This window comes from Lolium perenne, chromosome 2 (assembly GCF_019359855.2).
Source record: "Lolium perenne isolate Kyuss_39 chromosome 2, Kyuss_2.0, whole genome shotgun sequence".
Taxonomy (NCBI): Eukaryota; Viridiplantae; Streptophyta; class Magnoliopsida; order Poales; family Poaceae; genus Lolium; species Lolium perenne.
This window is the reverse complement of record NC_067245.2, coordinates 229,258,082-229,281,742: the sequence shown is the minus strand read 5'-3', so window position 1 is coordinate 229,281,742 and position 23,661 is coordinate 229,258,082. Positions and strand designations below refer to the sequence as shown.

General features: G+C 46.9%; 4 protein-coding genes and 1 pseudogene across 5 annotated transcripts; 4 read left to right on the top strand and 1 right to left on the bottom strand.

Moving 5' to 3' along the window:
- The first annotated feature begins 4,975 nt into the window (after positions 1–4,975).
- Positions 4,976–6,944, top strand: LOC127335145 (O-methyltransferase ZRP4-like; annotated as a pseudogene).
- Positions 6,945–7,477: 533 nt separating this feature from the next.
- Positions 7,478–8,635, top strand: LOC127335144 (prohibitin-3, mitochondrial-like). Its single transcript, XM_051361734.2, has one exon. It carries the CDS (start codon positions 7,576–7,578, stop codon positions 8,422–8,424), a length of 849 nt encoding a protein of 282 aa, XP_051217694.1. The 5' UTR covers positions 7,478–7,575; the 3' UTR covers positions 8,425–8,635.
- A 4,545-nt stretch (positions 8,636–13,180) lies between these two features.
- On the top strand, positions 13,181–15,745 carry LOC127335143 (dynein light chain 1, cytoplasmic). Its single transcript, XM_051361733.2, has 2 exons — positions 13,181–13,805; positions 15,325–15,745. The coding sequence occupies exons 1-2, from the start codon at positions 13,428–13,430 to the stop codon at positions 15,481–15,483; spliced, it is 537 nt and encodes a 178-aa protein (XP_051217693.1). The 5' UTR covers positions 13,181–13,427; the 3' UTR covers positions 15,484–15,745.
- Positions 15,746–16,304: 559 nt separating this feature from the next.
- LOC127335141 (uncharacterized) lies at positions 16,305–19,848 on the top strand. Of its 2 annotated transcripts, none has more exons than XM_051361731.2 (3): positions 16,305–16,422; positions 16,565–19,245; positions 19,394–19,848. In XM_051361731.2, exons 2-3 carry the CDS (start codon positions 16,575–16,577, stop codon positions 19,753–19,755), a joined length of 3,033 nt encoding a protein of 1,010 aa, XP_051217691.1. In that variant the 5' UTR covers positions 16,305–16,422; positions 16,565–16,574; the 3' UTR covers positions 19,756–19,848. The 2 variants fall into 2 exon arrangements, with proteins under 2 accessions (XP_051217691.1, XP_071682622.1); XM_071826521.1 differs by having other exon boundaries at positions 16,308–16,422; positions 16,500–19,245.
- A 685-nt stretch (positions 19,849–20,533) lies between these two features.
- Positions 20,534–23,661, bottom strand: LOC127335142 (14-3-3-like protein GF14-B). Its single transcript, XM_051361732.2, has 6 exons — positions 23,543–23,661; positions 22,475–22,912; positions 22,275–22,353; positions 21,991–22,113; positions 20,933–21,049; positions 20,534–20,834 (listed from the first exon to the last, which is right to left on the bottom strand). The coding sequence occupies exons 2-6, from the start codon at positions 22,882–22,884 to the stop codon at positions 20,781–20,783; spliced, it is 783 nt and encodes a 260-aa protein (XP_051217692.1). The 5' UTR covers positions 22,885–22,912; positions 23,543–23,661; the 3' UTR covers positions 20,534–20,780.

Here is a 23,661-nt window from a genome sequence, read left to right as displayed (position 1 = left end):
TTTTGGTTTCGGGTCTTATTCGAAGACTTGGAGTCCAACACTTGGGGTTCCACCTATATAATGAGGGGCCAAGGGAGGGGGCCGGCCACCCCAAGACCACAAGCTGGCCGCCCCATTGAAGTGGCCGGCCACCCCCTCCCAAACCCTAGCCGCCCCCCTCTCCTCCATATCTCCCGCGTAGCTTTAGCGAAGCTCCGCCGGATTTCTCCACCGCCACCGACACCACGCTGTCGTGCTGTCGGATTCAAGAGGAGCTACTACTTCCGCTGCCCGCTGGAACGGGAGGTGGACGTCGTCTTCATCAACAACCGAACGTGTGACCGAGTACGGAGGTGTTGCCTGTTCGTGGCGCCGGAAGCGATCGTGATCAAGATCTTCTACGCGCTTTTGCAAGCGGCAAGTGAACGTCTACCGCAGCAACAAGAGCCTCATCTTGTAGGCTTTGGAATCTCTTCAAGGGTGAGACTCGATACCCCCTCGTTGCTACCGTCTTCTAGATTGCATCTTGGCTTGGATTGCGTGTTCGCGGTAGGAATTTTTTTGTTTTCTATGCAACGTTATCCTACAATGTGGTCATGTGTGATGGAGAAGAAGCTTCCCTCGTTTGCTCCGTACATTATGAAGCTCATTGAGGACACTTGGGTTGATACTTATGAGAGTACCCTCATTCACTCTATTCCTCTCAACATCACATCCCATGAAGTGAAGGTACTGAGGACCAAGTGCCACACCCCCCCCCATAGAAGATGTTCCCCCCATGGATGAGAAGCCACCTAGCTGGGCCTCTAAGCTTGCTCGCTGCATGAGACAGATTTTTTGCCTCACCTCTGCAGTCAACCACCGTCAGTATCAGCAGCATGCAGAAGCCAAGAAGTCTCGGGTTCGTCAGAAGAGCATCATGAGGGCTCTTGAGGTGGAAGTGTCTCCTCCCGGATCCGAGGAGAATATCACTCCGGAGGCTGAGTGGGTTTCTCGGCATGGTGTTCCTCTTCCTCCGGATGGTCTTGAGATCGAGTCTCCTCCTCACACTCCTCCCTACCCCGGCGCTACATCGAACCTCCCTCCCGGCTGTGCTAACGCCGACCCTTGGGACGTGTAGTTTCTCCTATCCCTTTTTGGTGCCTTGGTGCCAAAGGGGGAGAGTGAGAACCTTATTAGGTTGCTCTCCGTTGGGTATTTGCATGGGGGAGTCACAAGCTCGTGTTGGATTTGATTTTTATCGTTTGTGATTCTATTTATCCTTGTGGTGTCGAACTATGTTCTTAGTTTATTTGGTTTGTAAACTCTATCTATGTGTTTGGAACCTTATCTATGTGTATGGTAAACTCCGTATGTGAGTCTTCCATGGTTATCTATGTGTGCATGATCTTATTATCCATATGCTTATCACTATGTTGTATTGCTAACCCATGGAAGACGGATGCAAGATATAGGGGGAGCTTCTTATGTACCATTGCTCATATCTAGGGGGAGCTCCTCTATATCTTTCACATTGTTGGTTTACATTATTCATTCCTTGCAAATACTTGTGTTGTCATCAAACACCAAAAAGGGGGAGATTGAAAGAACATTTCCCGCCCTTTTGGGTTTTGTGTGTTTGATGTCAACACTAGGTATATATTTATGTGTGTTGATGTAGACAGGTACAAGTTTTCGAGAAATATATTTGATCGGTGATATGGTATGGCTGTTCTGAAGTTATGAAGGCTTTTTATCTCTGGCGGAAGTTCCGGCCTCAGCTGGCGGAACTTCCGCCCTGGTGCATCCAGCAGAAGCCTCTCAGCGCAGTTATGTGTGCAGTTTTTATTCCCTGACCGGAAGTTCCGGTGGAGTTGGCCGGAAGTTCCGGTCAGCGGAACTTCCGCCCAACTTCCGGACAAGTTCCGGAATTCCCGAAATGTGGCTCAGTAATGTCCAGTATGGTTTTCTCCAAATTCCGGAACTTCCGGTCACCGGAAGTTCCGCCCTAGTTCCGCCCAAACATCTTCTGAACTGGTTGTCTGACAAAGGCGGAAGTTCCGGCCCTCCTGGCCGGTACTTCCGGTGGAAGCCGGAACTTCCGGCCCTCCTGGCCGGAACTTCCGGTGTTAGTGGATTTCGCCCCAACGGTCAGATATGAGAGCTCCAATCATATAAATAGCTCTCTTCTCCAAAGGGACAAGTTGCTCAATCATTGCAAGAAAAATCTGCCAAGCTTCACCACCATTAGAGCCACCTCAAGAACACAAGATTTGCAAGATCTCCTTCCTCCCCCAACCAAAGCTCTTGATCTTTGGAGATTCGAAGGAGAAGACACCGATCTACATCCTCACCGAAGCGTTTTCCATTTCCCCCTCATTTGTTTGAGGGATCTCATGCTAGTGTTCATATTTGGTTCCCTAGTTGATTTGTGTTGATGTGTTGTTGTTGATTGTTGTATTGTTACAGATTTGGGAGCCTCCAATTCAGTTGTGGATGTGTGCCCCAAGAACCTTGTAAAGGCCCGGTTTCCGCCTCGAGGAAATCCCTTAGTGGAAGTGGGCTAGGCCTTCGTGGCGTTGCTCACCGGAGATCCGAGTGAAGCCTTCGTGGCTGTTGGTTTGGCTTTCGTAGCAACCACACTCCTCCAAACGTAGACGTACCTTCTTGCAAAGGAAGGGAACTACGGGAATCATCTCCGTGTCATCGCGTGCTCCACTCTCGGTTACCTCTATCCTATTCTATCTCTTATATTGCATAGTTATATCTTGCTTAGTTGATTGCCTTGTCATATAGGTAAATTCACTTAGTTGCATATCTAGAGAATTTACCTGTGTGTCAAGCCTAAATTGAAAAAGAAATAAAAATTGGTTAGCACCTATTCACCCCCCCCTCTAGGTGCGGCATACGATCCTTTCAGCGTGGACGACTTGCACGAGAAGCGGAGCTTCCGCAAGGCTGCCCACCATCAAGGTCAATGACCGTGGGATCTTTGGCGGTCTTGTTGCCAGTCAAGGTCGCCATGTACCTGTCGTACCCCTCCTGGAACTTGGGGGTGCCTTGGAGTTCCTTCCAACAATGAGGGAAGGCAAAGGTCTTTTCTCCATTGTTGCTTTTGTACCATTCCAAAGCTTGCCACACCTAGAGCAAAGCAAGCCAACAACGGTAAACATATGTGCAAACATTGGATGAATAAGTTGAGGTTAAGAATCATACCAAGTCCTTCACACCCATGCCACTAGCGGGGATCCGCTTCACGTGATCATACGCCGCCTGGAACTTGTTGCATTCCGTTTGAATTGCTCCCCACCTCTTTTGGAGCGATGTCTCGCTGCGGTCGCTCTCAAATGGCTCCAGTCTATATTTGCGATGTTCATGAAAATAATCATAGATCCGGCGCCAGAATGCGGTCCCCTTATACTCGGCACCCGTCAATGCATCTTGCCCGATGGTCAACCATCCTTCGACCAGCACCTTGTCCTCCTTCTCCGTGTAGTTGGCGGTTCTTTTGCTTACCCGGCGAGCTCGAGCTTGTGCAGTTGCGTCTTGTGTGAGCTCCCGAGTGAACAACGGCTCCTGTGTGTCCTCCTGTGTGTCAATGGGAGGTGGCTGGGGAGCCTGCTGTGTCGAAGGATATGGCATGGTCGTCGGCATTGTCTGCGGGAACGGAGGGGCCTGCACGGTGGACGATGCCTGCAACGGTGGCTGCGCGCGCTCGGCCGGCAAATCGTCGAGCAGGTTGCGTGCACCGGCCATCGCTGCTGCTCCCAAGTGCTTGGGGCCTTTGGAGTTCGCCGGCACACGGTTGAGGTCAATGGACGAAGGTGACGGCCCCTTCATGGACTCGCCCACCTCCGGTGACCCATCCCGTGACGGGTACGCGTACCGCCCTGACTGCGCCCCCATTTCGTGCGCGCCGGGCATGTACGCAAACGGGGCAGTCGGCGGGCCAGTTGACCTTAGAGGAAGGGGCAGGGTCACGGACGAGGCCGAGCTCCCCCCCCGAGGCCGTGCCGGTGCCCGGGATGATCATGTGCTGGCCGAGCGCTGCGTGGCCGTAAAAGAGCATGGCCTGCGCCTGCTCTTGAATGACACGAGCCTTCGCCTGCCTTTGGAGTTCGAGGAGCTGCTCCGCCGCCCGATTCCGCTCCTCCACGGCGGCGGCCTCCCTCTTCCGTTGCTCGAGCGCCCTGCGCCGGTCCCCCCCGCTTCTTGGTTTCCATCGCCCTCTGCTCCGCGGTGAGGTCGGGCTTCGCCTTCTTCGCCAGCGGCCCGGGCTCCACAACCACCGGAGCGTCCAGTTGAGGAGCCGCGTCTCCGATGGTGGCGGTGGTGGCGGTGGCGACGGCAGTCGCTTCGTCAGCCATCTCTAGGTTTTGAGAGTGGAGTGGAGTGTTTCTTTTTTGGGAGACAGACAGGCGGGCCAGGGGCGGACAAGGGAAGGACGCGAGCGACCAGCCTTCGACATCCGCGGCCACGCAAACTCGTCCCAGATTTGGACCGGGTTTGGGTCGTCCCGGACGCCGTGGCCATCCGTTTTAGGGATGGGTCCGCGCGCTGGACCGCGTTTTTGTGCGATTCGACCCATCCAGACGCGCGGGCGAGGGATGGGTCGCCCCGTTGGAGATGCCCTAGAGGACTCAGATTTCCACTCCGCCCCATGTCAACTTCACGAATGCATTTCCGCAGTTGGGATGGTAATGTCTGGGCTGACCCGGGCTCCAAACATACCCTTTTTCTGATATCCATTTAAACAAGTTTCCTATACAGACAAGGAAACGGAGTATAGCTAGAGAGACAACATGGGAGGCTGCAAACCTGCAACAGTTGCTAAATTTGATCAGACTGAATCAGTCTGAGATGGCACGATTGACGACGCACATGTAGATGTCACTTGGGTGAGCAACGTGGGGCGAGCGTGTGTTCTTATGTATGAACCATAGAAGTGCTATCATTGCGCAAAGCATGCAAATTCCCGTCTATAAAATAGATGCATTGTTCTCTGTATAGTATGCAGTCTACTGCACACATAAACAATGGAGCTCAACCGGGAGCAGCACATCCTCGATCAGGGCTTGCTCGATGCTCAGCTCGAGCTCTGGCACAACACGTTCGGCTTTGTCAAGTCCATGGCGCTCAAGTCCGCCCTGGACCTTGGCATCGCTGACGCCATTCACCACCACGGCGGCGCGGCCACCCTCTCGCAGATAGTCGCCAAGGCCACGCTCCACCCGTCCAAGATCTCCTCCCTGCGCCGTCTCATGCGCGTGCTCACCGTCTCCGGCGTTTTAGGGACAGAGAACTCTGCTGACGGAGAGGCTGTCTACGCGCTCACTCCGGCGTCCCGTCTCCTCGTCGGCTCGGCGAACATGGTCCCTATCATAAACATGCTGCTCAACCCCATCCTCGTCTCCCCGTTCACCGACCTTGGGACGTGGTTCCAGCTTCCAGCACGAGCTGCCGGACCCGGACCTGTTCAAGCTGAAGCACGGCATGACCTTCTGGGAGCTGGCTGACCACGACCCGTCCTACAACAGGCTCGTCAACGACGGCATGGTCTCCGACAGCCGCTTCCTCATGGATATCGCCATCAGGGAGTGCGGCGGCGTCTTCCAGGGGATAGGCTCTCTGGTGGACGTTGCCGGCGGGCACGGTGGAGCGGCCCAGGCCATCGCCAAGGCATTCCCGGACGTGAAGTGCAGCGTGCTCGACCTTGAGCACGTCGTTGCCAAGGCTCCGAGTGGTACTGACGTGGAGTACATCGCCGGCGACATGTTTGAGAGCGTTCCACCGGCAGACGCTGTCTTTCTCAAGGTAGTACATGATGAGAGTGATGTTTTGGCACCCATATGCTCCCCGTTTAGATCTCGTTTTAAATACACTTTCAAAATGTTGAAAAATTCGGATATAAAATTTAATGGGTACATTTTGAAGTTCTACACACTCACAAAGTCGTTCCATGGAAAACCGAAATTTTTAGTGTTATATGTAAAAAGACGAATTTTGGTGTATAAAAAGGTTGCCTGACTTTTTTTTTGTCTTTTTCACACAAGTCACAAAAAGTGTAGGTTTTTTCCAAAACTTGATGTGCGCTGATAGGATGTAGATATGTAACTACCGAAATTTTCGTTTGAATTATTTAACATTTTTTTAAAAAATTCCAGTGGCGGGAGCATATGCTTCCATGTGTCGAATTGAATTTCTGGTACATGATATCCTAGTTCGCTCGATCGTTATTTGGTTTTGATAAATCTGTTGACATGAGACGTCGATCCTGATCGTGAAGACAACATGGCGTTGATCCACACCAACGAAAAATAGTCTTCTTACATAAGATAGAAGTTCTTATAGCCTCGACATCTCCACGTGCGGGAGATGCCTGGAGTCAAAATAAACAAATAATGCGAACCCTATCAATATGTAAAGTGATGGAAAATGAGGATGATATACTGTGTAAAAATCGGAGTACAATGTCATGTCGCTAAAATGGACTTGCTAAACATACATGGACTATTTTATTTTGTTCTTCAGGAAACAGACAATTGAAACCAGCATAAAGCAAGAACAAGAATGTTGTATATCCTCATTATTAATTCAATGCATAATTTGTGTTCAACTTCAATTGTACAGTGGGTTATGCATGACTGGAGCGACGGAGACTGCATCAAGATACTAAAGAATTGCAAGAAAGCTATCGCCCCAAAAGATGCCGGAGGGAAGGTGATAATCGTAGACATTGTGGTTGGAGCAGGGCCGCAAGACCTGAAGCACAAGGAGACACAAGTCATGTTCGATCTTTTCATCATGTTCATCAATGGCGTCGAGCGGGACGAGCAGGAGTGGAAGAAGATCATCTTCGAGGCAGGATTCACAAACTACAAAATCACACCGGTTCTAGGTGTGCGATCAATCATCGAGGTTTACCCATGAATCATTTGATCCTTCGTTGGTGCAAATATGCGTGTATTTCTCTTTTATAGTCCCATAAGACTCGACATTGCCGTAAAATTCAAGCATTTTGATCGTTGTTATTAATTAATTTGTGCATCTATGTATTGTGTTACCAAAAGGAGTGTAAGGTTCTATAGTTGTTGGACTTCAAGGAGCATTCCACTTAGCTAGAAATTCTATGGCCTGGAAAATATACAGAAAACTTATGCAAATTGTACATACAATATATCATTGTTATTGTCTTAGCACGTCGCACTTAAAGATCTAATGTACGCGATATGAGGAAAAGCGGTAAAAATGGAAAAGAACTTTTCTAAGAACTGATTTTGGCCCTCTTTTACTAAGTTCTGTTTCAGGGATTTAAGCAGTTCACAGTACGGCCCATATAGTTCTTCGCCCACTGGGTAGGTGAGGCCCCAATGGCCCATTTTCCCTAGAAGACACGAGCTTGTTTCTTCTCCCCCAATCTGAACACTGACACAGGACCCCACCACTGTCTAGCTTCTTCTTCTGTCCCAAGAAATAAACCCACACAAAACCCACTAAAATCACACAAACACTCAGATCCAGCCGCCCCCATCCCATTCCCCTTCCCCAAACCAAATCCTCCGCTAGGGTTTTACTCCCGCGCCGCCGTCCCAAAATCCCCATCCCCGGAAGGCGACCATGGCCGGCGGCAGCCCCGCGGCGGTCACGTTCCTGACCAACATCGCCAAGGCGGCGGCGGGGCTGGGCGCCTCGGCCTCCCTCCTCTCGGCGTCGCTCTTCACCGTCGACGGCGGCGAGCGCGCCGTCATCTTCGACCGCTTCCGCGGCGTGCTCCCGGAGACCGTCGGCGAGGGCACCCACTTCATCCTGCCGTGGCTGCAGAAGCCCTACATCTTCGACATCCGCACGCGCCCGCACAACTTCTCCTCCACCTCGGGCACCAAGGACCTGCAGATGGTGAGCCTCACGCTCCGCCTCCTCTCCCGCCCCGACGTCGTCAACCTGCCCACCATCTTCACCTCCCTCGGCCTCGAGTACGACGACAAGGTGCTCCCCTCCATCGGCAACGAGGTGCTCAAGGCCGTCGTCGCGCAGTTCAACGCCGACCAGCTCCTCACCGACCGCCCCCACGTCTCGGCGCTCGTCCGCGACTCCCTCATCAAGCGGGCCCGCGAGTTCAACATCATCCTCGACGACGTCGCCATCACCCACCTCTCCTACGGCATCGAGTTCTCCATGGCCGTCGAGAAGAAGCAGGTCGCGCAGCAGGAGGCCGAGCGCTCCAAGTTCCTCGTCGCCAAGGCTGAGCAGGAGAGGCGCGCTGCCATCGTGCGCGCCGAGGGAGAAAGCGAGTCTGCGCGCCTCATTTCTGAGGCCACTGCCATCGCGGGGACTGGGCTCATCGAGCTCAGGAGGATCGAGGCTGCCAAGGAGATTGCTGCGGAGCTGGCGCGCTCACCCAATGTTGCCTACATCCCCTCCAGTGACAATGGCAAGATGCTGCTCGGCCTCAATGCCACCCGGTGATTTACCACTTGCATTTCACTCCTTCAGTTGCTTGCCCGAGCATCATTTTGCGTTATGATGAGGTACTAAAACTGTGGAACTATTATATCTGTTACTGTAGGCCGGGTTAAGTCTGAATGTCTTGGGACTAAATGTGGTAGCCTCTGAACAAAATAAGGTCTGGGTCTGGACATTTATGATTTGTCACATTAAGCTTTCTGGTGTTGTTGAATTTGTGTCCTAGTGATACTTGTGCCTCTTGTTTGAGTGATTTCATTGTTCTATCACATCATTCGCTTCATAACTACTTATGCCTCTTGTTTGAGTGATTTCATTGTTCTATCACATCATTCGCTTCATAACTACTTATGCCTCTTTCATGTATGCTATCTTTAGGTGTTGACAGTCCTATGGCTCCTTCTATATTTGCTCATGTACTATGTCTTTTAGCAGCTTTAGCTCCTCAGATTTATTTATCCTTTTATCTTGGGGTTTGCTTCTCTAGTGTTATAGAAGTCAATTCTGGATATGATTGGCCAGTGGCTGGTAGGTTGATGATGTGATGTTTGATTTAGCTCATCAGTATTGCTAAGGCATGGTTAAATGTTAGCCCTTTTGGTGTTCCTTTTTGGGAGCTCATGAATTGTTGTTTGGAAGCTATTCAGCTCATCTTGAGTAATGCATCCATTTAACATTGTCTTTGCTTAATTGAATGCTACAAGATCCAATTATGGATTTGATATGCGAGTACGCAGTAGGCTGATACTGCGATTTTTGATTTAGCTGAATACGGTTTAGGCCTGCACTGTCGGAGTTAGCTCTACAGGTGGTCTTAAGAGTAATAATCCTATAAGGCCTGAATTGGTTGCATCATTCGCTTCAAGATTACTAGTGTGTTCTCTGTATTTCCCTGATGTATCTTTAATAGATCCCCCCTTCAATAACTATGAGTGATTAAGAGAGATTAAGAGTTGACAGTGTTGTAGCTTGTTGTTTATTAGCCTGTATGGTCGATATTTTCTGCTGTTCATGTACTATCATTTAGCAGCTTTAGCTCCGCAGAAGTATACATCCTTTTAATTTGGGGTTTGTTTCTCTAGTCCTATGGGTCAATTCTGGATATGGTATGCTGGTGGATGATAGGTTCATCATGTGATGTTTGATTTAGCATACTCACTATAGGCATGGTAGATATTAGCCATTTTTGTGTTCCTTGTTTGGGAGCTCGTGAAGCGTTCTTTGGAAGCTATTGAGCTCATGTAGAGTAATGCATCCATTGGTCTTTGCTTAATCGAATGCTACAAGATCCAATTATGGATTTGATATTGAGTAGGCGATGGTTGATACTGTGATTTTGATTTAGCTGATTTGTACTGTATGGTTTAGGCTTTCATTGTTTGGTTTTAAGCTTTACTTTTCGTCCTAGAGTAATCCTATAAGGCCTGCATTGTTTCTCGTTTACTCAGATACATGTAGAATGTTGTGTTATTGATCCCATACTTGCTCCTCATGATGGATGTTAATTCTTGTTTAGTTTTGCTTAATTGCTTTTCGGTTTAACTATTATCACACTGAAGTTACTCCTGTCCATAGCACTTTGAACTCAATACATGGTCCAGTTCAAGTTTCTTTTATTGATTGCAAACCGAACAACCAAGTAGCACAATTTATTTTATGAAAAGATTGTATCCACATTTGAAACTCAAAACTTTTTCCTAGCAATCTATATATCAGTAAACAGTTGTTGAATGTTGTTATTTTCACTTTTTGCTAAATGAGTCACATGGTATGGTTTTTGTGTGGTCGAAACAGGTCTAGTACATTCCAGGAGTTAGGCTCTACAATTGTGACCTACTCTGTAGGTAGGAATGAGACTGTCCTGCTCTTATTGCTTATGCCCATGTACTCATATTTCATGACTTTGTAGGAGGGTTATTAATTCATGTTGGAGTTCTTCATATACTCCCTCCGGACCAGTTTAACTGGCACGCACGCAGTTTAAGACAAAGTTTGACCATCTATTTGGTCAACAAAATATAAATTTTATGTCTACAAAATTTATACCATTAGATTCGTGTTCAAAAGAGGTTTCCAATGATATAATTTTCATGATATATAATCTCTATTTTATTGACTAAAATAATGATCAAAGTAATTTTTTGAACTACGTGCGTGCCTGTTAAACCGATACGGAGGGAGTACATGTGATAGTGTGATAGTACTGTGTCATCCGTAGGCTCACATGTTAATACTGTGTAATATAAGCTTCAGGGTCTATTTGTGTAATGGTTTGGGCGCTTTTGTGCTGTAGGCAATGCGTTATTAGCAGTAGCTTGTTGATATTGGAATATCATGTTCAGTTTGGCTGCGTTTTGATGCATTGCTATTACTTTGACGGCTTCTATGAATTACACCTCTTTTTTCTCTGACCATTGTTTCTTTGCAATGATTATGCACAATAGTTGGGTTTACTTTTACTGTGCTTGTGGGGAGCTTCTGTAATTCTGGTGTATATGTTTTTGGCTAGTATATATTCTGACTCTGTTTTGTTTGTTCCATTTCCGTTTCTCTCTTTCATATCTGAAGAATCGAGTGTTCAAACATTAACATTACTTGCAATTCGTATGCAATTTCCTGGTGAAGTTCATCGTAGCAAATGCAAATGTTGTAGTGCAGTGCTCTGTGCTATTGGATCTCAATGGGTTTCTTTTGATGCTTTGAAATTCTCATTCTGCCATGATCTGCGTGTTAATCTTGTTCCAGTTCAATATTGAGTTCCATTACGTCTCTTGGAAGCGGGGTCGTTAACAATAAGTAGCTGACTCTTCTCTCGGAGTTGAAGTAGAGGAAAACCTGAATAATGTCTTAGTATCTCTTGTCACTGATTACCTTTAAGACGCTTATATTGTTGACTACTCCTACTTCATACTGTACATTGCATGCCTGTAACGTCGTTACTGTACCTGATGCTCTCCAAACGCAATGCCATAGCTTGCGAGACGTATGTTATGGCAGTTCGTGACTATCCAATTCCAACCCGGTCAAGCTACGAAAATGATCTAAAATTTGACGCCTTCTGGCTCAGCCAGGCCCTTGCGACTTCAAAATTGGGGAATGCGGCAGTCGTGCGATCCGTTCTTCACTGGGGGGCTGGTGGGGTGACGAGGGCAACTCATGTGTGGGTGGTGTGTGGAGACGTGTAGTAGGCCGACCCGACAGTTCGTCAAACACCCTGTGCACAAATGGACGGACAATCGAGTCTTGGGTCCACCTGCGGAAGTCTACTTTCTACAGCCATCTTGCTCTTCCCTTAAATCTGGACCAGATAAGCTAATCCCAGACAAAACAGCAGTGGTAGTATAAGCTTTTACTCCCTTTGGCAGGTCTTGCACTTACTGTCCAGTAATTACATTTTAAAATTCTGAAAATTCTTTAAAAATATACGGGGTGTATATCTAGAAATTTTTGTGGCTTGTGAAAAAGATAATTTTCGGTACTTTAGATTAGCTTTTCAGGAGACTTATTTATATTTTTTGACACAAGCCGCAAAAAATAAATTCCCACAAAATTTATGTGTGAATATAGAATGTCCAGATGCACACCATGATTTTTTCCAGAACATTCTAACTTTTGTCAAAAAAGTCTCATCTGCTTATTTAATAAGATGGGACAACATTAGCACAAAAACTTAACAAAAAAGGTCCTTACGAAAGGCGGTTGCCGCCTCTTCCAAAAACCTAGTCGTCCCTCCACCTTCTCCATAGACCGGTTCCTCCGCCTCTGGTTGGCCTCACCGAGGTGGGGTTGGAGGGACCCGATCTACGCGTGAAGTTTTTAACAGAAGTAGTCCCTTCAATAGATTATGTTAGGGTTTTGGTAGCATCTTCCCTTTCGCCTATGCGCTAATGGGGGATTAAAGCATCTACAATAAGTGATCTTCGGTCCTTCGGACAATATCTCCATCCCAACATCAATGGTGGTACTGGAATACTCCCTCTGTTCCATTCCATAGTGCCTATAGTTTTTTGGCACGGAAATTAGCGCAAGAGTATTTTTTACACAAGGTCCCTAGCTAAACGATTTGAGATCAACGTAAAATTTGGGAAATCCATATCTTTCTAACTTACCATAATAAATTTGGGAGAGGGTAATTGAAAAAAAGCTTAGCTACAACCTTATATTCTGAAACAAATGCCAAAAATCTATAGGCACTATAGAAAGAAACGGAGGGAGTATTAAATTTCTTTAGGTATATGGTCCTTTAGCGAGGAGGATTGTCCTTGCAATATTTGCCCGCTGCTACGTCCTCAACAATGGTGCTCGTTTTCCTAGCGACGTTGCCTAAGCTGTTCGGTTGCTTTTCCCTGGCATACTGGTATTGGTGTTCACAAATGTTAATTGGCTAATTTAATGATTACGCGTGTGCATGTAATCTTAGCATTGCGGCTCGGATTAAAATTATGAAAAAAACTTTCATGGTATTTACAGGTTTATGGTTTATTAGTTTTCGTCGTGGTAGAAGAAAGTGTTTGAAGATCTCGAAAATTTGCTCATTTTTTTCTAAACTTGATTTTACAATCGTTGGAGACAAATCATATATCTCTACCATATACTACTTGCTACTATAAATATATGTCAGTGATTATAAAAAATGAGGCAGTATTAGCCGTTTTGTATTTTTTATAATTTTTTTTTGTAGGCCCTCGGTTCCTACTGATGAGTGATGGCTGATCCCTCGAGAAGAAAAGAAAACGAAAGCTGTGTCTCAAAAGTTGCTCCCACGAATTCCAGGAGCGGCAACCAAGCTCGCACTCGCACCCCCACTCCAACCGGCCAAACCCCCGGAAACCCGAGCCCAACCGGCCACCACCACCACCACCACCCCCGTCCCCAGCTCCGAGACAAAAACGCAAACACCTCGCACTCGCGGCCATGCCCCCTTGCCACCGCCGCTGCTGACCAGCCAATCCGACCCGCCTGCGACCCACCGGTGCGCCTCTCGCCGGAAAAGCCCAGGCGCCTCCATGGACCCGGCCTACGACGAGCTCGAGCGCCGCAGCCGCTACCTCAGCTCGCTCGTCCGCCGCACCAGGCTCGCCGACCCGCCCCAGCCGGAGCCGGAGCAGGAGCAAGAACCGGAACCTAAGCTGAAGGTGGTGCCAAAACCGGCGGCGGAGCCCAGTGACGGGGACGGTAAGGGCGGCAAGGCGGAGGTCAAGGAAAGGGCGGTGAAGGCCAAGGGGCAGGGGGCCACGAACGGGGAGGAGAGGAAGGTGGCGGTGCGGGTGCGCGCCGCGGACATGCCGCTGCCGCTGCAGCGGCGCGCGATCTGGATCGCGCGGGAGGTCGTCCTCGCCACGCCGCGCCTCGAGAGCAAGCGCCTCGCGCTCGCGCTCAAGAAGGTACCGCCCAGTCATAATTTCTTCCTCGCTGAATTTGTTTTCTAGCCGTGTTGATTTAATCAGACACTTACTAGATCAGTATTCAGTACGTAGTTCTCTCGGGTCCACAAACTTGTGTTGATCATTTATTGCGGTGAACTACCGGAGCGGAGACAGATGTGTGATATAGAACAAAGAATCACTGCTAAAATGGCTGCGAGTAAGATCTAGCTATAGCGGGATTCTAGTAAAGTTCTTAGCAGAATAGCTGTGTACCAGAGAGTCTCAGGAAATGATCTCGGGTGTTCTTTGCTGCTGAGTGTGAAGTCTAGTGCTAACGTTGGTTTGACCTTGATGAAATGGAAGGCAGAATGCTATTGCTGCCAGATCAGATAGTAGTTCAATGTGTTCGTTTATGAGATATGGTCCACTACAGCACTGTTAGTAGTACCTAAAAATAGTATTTGTGAGATATTGAATGCTTGGAGGACAGTTGTAGTTTGCTGCTGGACGTAGTTTGGTAGTGCTTTCATGGCTTCAAGTTGCAACCGTCTTCGGAGTAGAACATGTAAGCACGATCTACAAACTGGAGGGTACACCAATGCAAAATGGTTGACTTTTCCTAACAAGGGAGATGCAATCTTGTGAGCTAGCCTGGCAAATCGGTTTTGTAAAATCAAGCGCTGTGTGTTGACTGACTTGATAGTTCTTTGCTGGATGAGGATTATAGGTAGAGAAAAACGTGTTTTGTGGCTGGTGGCTCGAGTAGAATCTTCAATGTTCTAGTCAGTATGTTGTTCCAAGGTGAGCAATCTAGTCAAGAAAACAAACAGCCGAGAAATTTCTTGTTGGTACTTGATCTCAGCTGTAGATTTCATGATCTGATGGCTCCTCTAAACTCAACTGAGAACTTATGTCATTCGTCATATTCCTTGGAGTTGGAGCACCTATGCTGAAATAGGAAAATCTTGGAGTTGGAGGACTGATCCTGCAATTAAACCTTGACATGAGCATATGACTACTGGGATTTATTGTTGTCGTGTCCGCCATTCATTTTCGGTTAGTTACTCATTGTTCATGACCTTAAAAGGTTTTCTTCATATAGAATCCTTCAAAGGGGGCAATTTAGACACTTACATTGCAATACTGTTGTTCTAGACTTGGGTGGGCTGTCTACTGTTGCTTCCATAATACTAAAAAGATTTGTCTTCAATGCAAGCGCAAACAAACTTTCATGCATCATCTCCCCATTTTGAACAAACTAATGTTGTTTTACTCTCTGGGCGTTTATTTCTTCCCCTTTTTTATGTCTCAATATCAGATGGGACTTGTCTATGGACATAATTTTGAGCAAAAGTTTCTCATACTATTTATCTTTCATCAAACTACGTGTGGCCTTTGGTTTCTATGGTTATTCTTACCTTTACAAGTAGCTCTATTTGAAACTACTATGGATGTAATACTATCAATAGTCCTCGTTCTCACAATCTCACTCTTCATAACAATTAATAGCTGGACATTGTTTTCGTTTTACTTGCAGGAATTTGATACGACATACGGGCCTGCCTGGCACTGCATAGTCGGCACAAGCTTTGGTTCCTACGTCACTCACTCCTTAGGAGGTTTCCTGTACTTCTCTGTCGACAAGGCATACATTCTTCTCTTCAGAACCGCTGTCGAGCCACTGAGCCACCCTTGATGAGACCTGGAACCTCACACACAAGTGTTGTAGATTCAGAGAAAATCTGTAATTTAAGCAGCTGTATTAGGTGCTCAGCGGGCAGTAAGTTTAAGCAGTAGAGAAGGGTCGCCTCTCCGCATACAAAAATGTAAAACAAACATGGCTCTATTGAATTTTAAGTATGTACCAGGCGGTTGCTGTGTAGCCTTCTCTGTACTGCTGACTGCTGAGTATTGTTGACCTACGATTCTACAAAGCTCATCGTCCGAGTGTGTTGATATCATGCCATGTAAACTCCAGAAAATTTGCAAACGTGAAACTAGACCAGCTTATTACTAGTCAAAAAATTCGGTTGGTTTACTCTGTTGCTTTGGGCATTTGCCCTTGGACTCGGTCATGCACTTTGTGGCAGAAACTATTTCACATTCGTCGGGTCTTTGCAGAAAAATCCATCAGCGCTGAAAGCAACAGAAGACAATTTGTGCTGGCAGAATCGCTAAGTTGCACGTGATGTGACCCAGAGTTGAAATTTCAACTATAGTTGGTGTAAAGGGCTACATAATGCGAGGTAATGACCAGGTATTACTGAAACACGGTCCATTTCAATCTCTTTACTAAAACACGCTAGTGACACTTTTGACATATTTGGGAGTAACCTGCAATGGTCGCGTGGCACATGGGATAAGCTATTCAACCCAACCAACAGTATTTGTCTGCAACAAACCGCTCATTTCAAAAGCGTTGCGTAGTCAAACTGAATTATTGATGGAAAGCAAAAGCTTACCTTAAACGAACCATTATAAAATACTTGCAAGACTGACTTTGGTTGAAACAAATCAGGACTGGCTGCCAGTTGGGGACTAGAGAAAGGATTTGTGATGCTATTTAAACCCAGCACAGAGAGCAATTACAGCACCTATCCCCAGTGAAGCCACGGCGAATTTTTCAGGACGGGAGGTACCCTGCTTCTGTTCGCCGGCTTTGCATACATTTCGTTTGATATTTACATCTTCTTCTTTGCGAGTATGCAACAGGGAGGAGGGAGCAGGTGAAGATGTGAGGTTTAAGCTATCCTTGTTTGTATGTCTCCTATATGTAGATAACTGAATATGGGCGGTGTGAATCAAGACATGGAAGAACTCCACAAGCTCATTCCCTGGGTTATAATTCTACTATTGTCGTATGGAGCTGGGAGCATCAGCTGCGACGGGAACTACACGGATCTCGCCTCCCTCCTCGACTTCAAGCGTGCAATATCCAACGATCCAATGGAGGCTCTGAGCTCATGGAACACCACCGTCCACTTCTGCTTGTGGGAGGGCGTCGCCTGCAGCACGACGCGTCCCGGCCGTGTTGTGACGCTGAGCCTGATAGGCCGAGATTTGGCTGGGAAGATCTCTCCTTCTCTAGGAAACATGTCGTACCTCGTTTCCCTTAACCTCTCTGCAAACAAGTTGTCTGGTCAGATACCTCCTCTTCTTGGCAATCTGCACAACCTCAAGATTCTGGACCTGAGGGAAAACGCGCTGCATGGAAATATCCCTGATGCGCTCACAAACTGTTCCAGCTTGATTGCACTTGACCTTTCAAGAAACTTGCTCGTGGGAGAAATTCCCAGGAAAGTAGGCCTCCTCTCCGCCATGTCATATTTCAGGCTTAACGGTAACGGTCTTACCGGGACTATTCCACCTGGTCTAGGGAATATCACAACCTTGCAGAACATCTTTCTTCACGGAAACCAGCTCCATGGAAGCATTCCTGGGGAGCTTGGGAAACTACCCAATATGTTAAACCTGTTGCTTGGTGTAAACAGTCTGTCAGGCAGAATCCCAGAAGCACTCTTTAACCTCTCTTCGCTGCGTCAGTTGGCCATGGTAGAGAATATGCTAACTGGTCCGTTGCCGTCTGGAACTGGGGACTTCCTCCCTAACCTCACTCGGCTTCTTCTGTCTGGCAACATGCTGGAAGGTCAGATTCCAGACTCGCTAGGCAATGCATCAGAGCTGCGGCACATAGCATTGGGAGATGAGCTTACTGGGCAGATCCCAACGTCACTTGGTAAACTTCAGAAGCTCATTTTGCTAATGCTTCAAAACAATAAACTTGAAGCAAAGGATAGCGAAAGCTGGGCCTTCCTAGACGCATTGGGCAACTGCACTCTTCTGGAGGGCCTTTCACTCAAAGGAACTCTGCTACAGGGGGTACTGCCAGATTCAGTCGGTAACCTTTCCTCGAATCTTGACACGCTCTTGTTCGGAAGCAATATGCTATATGGATTGGTTCCGCCAAGCATAGGAAACCTTCATGGGCTAACTAAACTAGGGCTGGAGCTCAATAGCTTTAGTGGTCACATCGATGGATGGATTGAAAATCTGGTTAATTTAGAAGAATTATACATTGGGGGAAATAACTTCACTGGGCATGTTCCAGGTTCCATCGGCAATATTTCAAAGTTGTCAAAACTATTTCTAGAATGGAATCTATTCTCTGGTCCCATACCGTCAAGTTTAGGAAACCTTTCGCAGCTCTCTCTTTTAGACCTTAGATATAACAATCTTCAAGGTGGTATACCAAAGGAGGTTTTCACCGTAGCCACACTTGTTCGATGTTCTTTATCCCACAACAATCTCGAAGGCCAGATTCCTTATGTTGCTAGTCTTAAACAACTCAACTATCTTGATCTTTCATCCAACAAGCTTAGCGGCCAAATTCCACTTACTTTGGGCACTTGCCAACAATTGCAAATCATCCTAATGGACCAAAACTTTCTAAGTGGAAGCATCCCCGTAATTTTCGGAAATTTTAGTATTTTGACCATGCTCAACCTTTCTCATAACAACTTCTCAGGTTCTATCCCAGTTCCTCTTAGTAAACTACAACTTCTCACATATTTAGATCTGTCTCACAATCATCTTGAAGGTGAAGTACCAACAGAAGGGATATTCAAAAACACTACAAGAATTTCTCTTGAAGGCAACTGGCAGCTTTGTGGCGGTGTACTGGATCTACATATGCCTCAGTGCCCCAAAGCTTCTCAGAGAAGAACTACATGGCAACACTATTTTGTAGTCCCCATATTAGGTGGTGTTGTGTCCATCACATTACTGATTTATTTCATCATCTCAAGAAAGAAGGTGTCAAGAGTACAACTATCCACGCCTTTTTCCAGTGAGCAATTTCCTAAGGTTTCCTATAAGGATATAGCTCAGGCCACAGAATACTTCGCAGAGTCTAATTTGATTGGGAGAGGAAGCCATGGTTCAGTGTACAAAGGAAGGTTAATAATTTCAGAACCCATGGTTGTGGTTGTGAAGGTTTTTAAGCTTTTTATGGAAGGAGATGATAGCAGTTTCATGTCAGAATGTCAAGCTCTCAAAAATATTCGGCACCGCAATATTCTTCCAATTCTGACTGCATGCTCAACAATTGATAACAGGGGCAATGATTTCAGAGCTCTTGTCTACAGCTTTATGCCCAATGGCAGTTTGGATACTTGGCTGCACCCATCCAGCAATAGAGACGCTAACAGTAAGTTGGATCTGGCTCAAAGACTGAAAATAGTTGTTGATATAGCTGATGCATTGCAATATATCCATCATGATTGTGAGAGTCCCATTATTCACCGTGATTTGAAGCCCAGCAATATTCTTCTAGATGATGATATGACTGCTCATCTAGGAGACTTCGGCATTGCAAGGTTCTATCTTGAAACATCACCAACAGTTGGAGATTCGAGATCAGTTGGTACTTTGACGGGAACAATTGGATATATTCCTCCAGGTAATTTTAAAAAGACTATCTACAACTTCAATTGATGTGATAACAGTACATCTCATAAACTGTAGTACCATTTTTTTTCAATACTCAGAGTATGCCGGAGGTAGCTACATCTCTAAAACTGTACCATTTTTTTCCCTTCAATATTCAGAGTATGCCGGAGGAAGCTACCTATCAACGTCTGGTGATGTGTACAGCTTTGGAGTAGTGCTACTGGAGATATTGACGGGAAAAAGGCCAACTGATTCTTTGTTCTGCAATGGACTCAACATCGTCAACTTCGTCGAGAGGAACTTCCCTGATCAGATACTTGATATGGTTGATGTTTATCTACTAGAATCAAGTCAGGAGTATTCTCGAGCAAATCCAAAAGAAGAAAATAGAGTTTTCTGGTGCTTGTTGGCCCTGGTAAAATTGGCACTTTCTTGCACACACATGGCCCCTGATGATCGACCTAACATGAGAGAAGTAGCTACAAAATTATGCGAAATTAAAATTCCACATATAGGCTAAGCATTACTAGCAATATAGTGCAATTCTTTTTCTTTCATCAATGACTCACTAGACCAGTGTGACCTAGTAGTATTACAAGGCAAAAACATAAGAAGGGTTATCCATTATTTCACATAAAGACAGCTACTCGCGAGCATGGTCTTGACATGAACATCGCCATGTGGCTAAAACCTCTGCTTCCGCAAAGCACGCTGTCATGCTACCACCGTCGTCATTCCGGCTTCCATGGCAGAAGGTCGACGTGTTGATGGCGCCAACGAAAGGCACGGGGCCGCAGCTCTCCAGTTGCTGATCTTCTCCACACTTCCATGGAGAAGCCCCGGCGCGGCTGATCTGCAGCGACCGGGTGCAGATCGGAAGGCTATCTGCGGCCAGAGCGCATGGCCGGCGACGGCGGCAGCCAGTTCACGACTGACGAGTTCGGCGACTTCTACTATTGATTGTTAGCCTCCACTGAACCCAGCGCGCATTCCTCAGCCTCTGTTGGGCCCATAGGTACCAGCAGCAGCCAAGAGATAGGAATCCGGATTCAGAGAGCACTAGTGACAGACTACTGAGGCAGTATCAGCAAGATGCGTCGTTTTGGGATTTAGGTAAGGTAAGATTTTCCGATATGGCCATATCCCATCGAATAATCAACCCAGTCATATCGCTTAGATCTTATCCAGGGTAAACAACCCTTCCTACTGAGCCAGGCTGAAAGACTTGCCAGGTGCAAGAAGCCAAGAACCCATTAACCTACCACAAACCACAAAAAAACTGTAGAAGAAGCCAGGCATTGACGCAGGACCAATCACCATAAAATACGAACTGACACCACCAACATTGTAAGAGGGACTCTCCCCCCAAGCCAGTCCAGTCTAGTCCCTCCAAGCGGGAACCGGAACCTATCCCAGCAACATCACATATGGGGAGCCCCAAATTTTGCGACAATAACCATAACACGGCTAGGACATGATCCATAACACACTGCAGTGCCAATAGACAGTACCAAACACTATGTCATGGGATGGGTAAAGCCAGCTTTACTCGGCGGCTCCCTTCGGGGCCTCCCTGATCTCATCCTCCGCAGTGTCCTCCTGAAGCCAAGAGAGCATCGGGTTACGATTGTTCAGGAAACGGGACGATTTTCTAAGAGCACCAGAAGGAAAGGGTGTGTTTGAGAAATTGACGGTACCGTGATGTCTGAAGTCCACAGGGTCAAGTTGTCACGAAGGAGTTGCATGATCAAAGTGCTGTCCTTGTAGGATTCCTCGCTCAGGGTGTCCAACTCCGAGATGGCCTCATCGAAAGCCTGAAGTTAGGAACATCATAATGATGAGAAGTTGCAAAGTATGTCTCAAGAATGATGCAACAATTACTAAAAGAAATACGATAGGAGACTGAAGTAAAAAATGCGCCTGAAGAATTACTTCTTGGAATTAACTACGACAAGTTACTACAAAACGTGTTGCCAAGTACTCAAATTTGTAGCAACGAAAAGATTACTGTGTGTGATTATTAAGAACTTTGGAACTTCATGATGAATAGTTAGCCAAGTTTTGCTACAGATGCTTTTATTTTTTATCCAGCATTCTCTAGAAGGCACTACAATATACCTAATACAAAAGGCATTTGGAGAACAGGTCAAGAACAGAATCTCATTCATGTGTCATGACAGCTAACAGAAACACTGGGTCAACCAATAATAAGAGGGACAGATACTTGATGATAATAATCATTTGAGATTAGGTACATGAGTCACTGCATGTTTCTTTTTCTGGGCTCACTCAGCGCCTCAGTTGACAAGCAATGCAAGGATTTTGCTGTCTCCCAAATCACAGCTAAAGATAATGGAAGTTCCATTGGTTCTACAAGTCAATGACCGAATAGTAAGGAAGGCAACTAATCTGAAGTATCATGTGCTCTGCCCATGATACAAGCAAAAAGTGGTCACCAAAATATAGCAAGGAAGAGGTATCAAATTAGCAAGTCAAGTAGCAGAAGATCAAATTGCTTTCTTTTTCAAGTAGTGAAATTAAAGTGTGATGAATACTCCTGATGGCTGCTGCTCTAGCAGTGATACACTGATCGTAAGGCATGCATCTATTATGACATTTACATTCTGTAACTAGCAGTTGACTAAACCAAACAAGAAGGCTTCATTAAGAAAAAAAAATTCATTCACCACATGTATTGTGTACCTAGCGGCACAAACAAAAAACAGAGCATTCTAGCTGGTGCAGAAAAACTAACCTGCTTTGCGAGGTTGCAAGCACGATCAGGCGAGTTGAGGATCTCATAGTAGAACACCGAGAAGTTGAGTGCCAGCCCAAGCCTAATGGGATGAGTTGGAGCCAGCTCAGCCAAAGCAATATCCTGAGAGATTGTAGACAAACCAAACCATTTAAATAAGGGAAGTATACAGCATGCTAAACAAATCACAAGGACATGTTTACAAAAATTACAGAAGTAAGAATGATATTCTTCAGCAAGAAATCAATATAGTTAGATATATATATGGAAACAAAATATCCAACCTGAGCAGCCTTGTATGCCACCATTGTATTCTCAGCAGCATCCTTCCTCTCAGCCCCACTCTTGAATTCCGCAAGATACCTATATTAATGACAATTGATTGATTCAGGTCAATGAAAATTCGCAATCCGTTAATTAATTAATTAATTAATGCAGAATCTCTGCTTGCTGGAGCCGGCCATCATACTACTATTATTGTTACCTGTAGTAGTCACCCTTCATCTTGAGGTAGAAGACCTTGGACTCGGGGGCGGTGGAGGAGGGGACGAGGTGGGTCTCGAGCAGCTTGAGGATGCCGTCGCAGATCTTGGTGAGCTCGGTCTCGATCTTGCCGCGGTAGTCCTTGATGAGCGTGACGCGGTCCTCGTTGCCGCGGCTCTCCTCCTTCTGCTCGATGGAGGAGATGATGCGCCAGGAGGCGCGGCGCGCCCCGATGACGTTCTTGTAGGCGACGGAGAGCAGGTTGCGCTCCTCGACGGTGAGCTCCTCCGAGTCGACCGTCTTGGCCACCTTCTCCATGAACTCGACCATCTCCTCGTAGCGCTCGGCCTGCTCGGCCAGCTTGGCCATGTACACGTTCTCCTCCCGGGAAAGCTCGGCTGGCGCCGCCATCTTGGTGGTTCAAGACTTGTTCCGAAATCTGCAGGATCACAGTTGAGAATAGCGGTCATATACTAGAGTCATACAATTGGACACCAGCTGTGCTAGTTTCTCTTTCTGGCAGAATCACGAGAGAGGCAATTCTGCCAGTTTCTCTGACTGAGAGGTCAGGGCCAGAAAAAATAAAGGTCTGAACTTTGAATTATGTAGAAGAACTGTATACTAGAGGTGTTAAAATAGAGAAATTTGGATGTACTAGTGTGTCCGTTGAGTTGGAGCTTAACTAAATCTCCCCGTATCAGAGCATATCCTCGGATCTAATACGCTTTAGGGGCCAAATCAATACACGAAGCAATCACCAGTTACACAAGAAACGTACACCTGAATCAAACGATTCCCCCCCCCCCCCCCCCCCCCCACAGAAAACGCAGGGCTCGACGGGATCCGCGCGTGCCACAACTCCTAATAAAATAGATCACGGCGATATAGTGGCATCCAGTAAGCGCGGCTACAGCTTCGCGCAGAAGGACATGTTTGGCTGAACATTAATCCAGATGGAAACCAAAAAAAAAATCGCGTGAAACAAGCGCAGATCGGGACGGGACCGGCGGGAGATCTAGCAGAACAACGATAAACCCGAGGCGAGGTTCGGCGGGCGAGGGAGCGGTACCTGTGTTTGCGTGCGTCGGCGCTTGTCTGCTCTGCGCCTCGGTCTGTCGTTCGAACTTTGGGGAGAGGAGGAGGCGGCGGCCGGAGGGACTAAAAAGAGCAGCCGCACGAGCCCTATGG

Coding starts and splice junctions, on each gene's coding strand:
- LOC127335142 (XM_051361732.2), bottom strand. CDS start 22,884: ATGGCGGCGCCAGCCGAGCTTTCCCGGGAGGAGAACGTGTACATGGCC. Junction 22,114..22,274: donor TGGCATACAAGGCTGCTCAG/GTTGGATATTTT, acceptor ACAATCTCTCAG/GATATTGCTTTGGCTGAGCT. Junction 21,050..21,990: donor CTTGCAACCTCGCAAAGCAG/GTTAGTTTTTCT, acceptor TCCTAACTTCAG/GCTTTCGATGAGGCCATCTC.
- LOC127335141 (XM_051361731.2), top strand. CDS start 16,575: ATGGGCGGTGTGAATCAAGACATGGAAGAACTCCACAAGCTCATTCCC. Junction 19,246..19,393: donor AATTGGATATATTCCTCCAG/GTAATTTTAAAA, acceptor TTCAATATTCAG/AGTATGCCGGAGGAAGCTAC.
- LOC127335143 (XM_051361733.2), top strand. CDS start 13,428: ATGGACCCGGCCTACGACGAGCTCGAGCGCCGCAGCCGCTACCTCAGC. Junction 13,806..15,324: donor TCGCGCTCGCGCTCAAGAAG/GTACCGCCCAGT, acceptor TTTTACTTGCAG/GAATTTGATACGACATACGG.
- LOC127335144 (XM_051361734.2), top strand. CDS start 7,576: ATGGCCGGCGGCAGCCCCGCGGCGGTCACGTTCCTGACCAACATCGCC.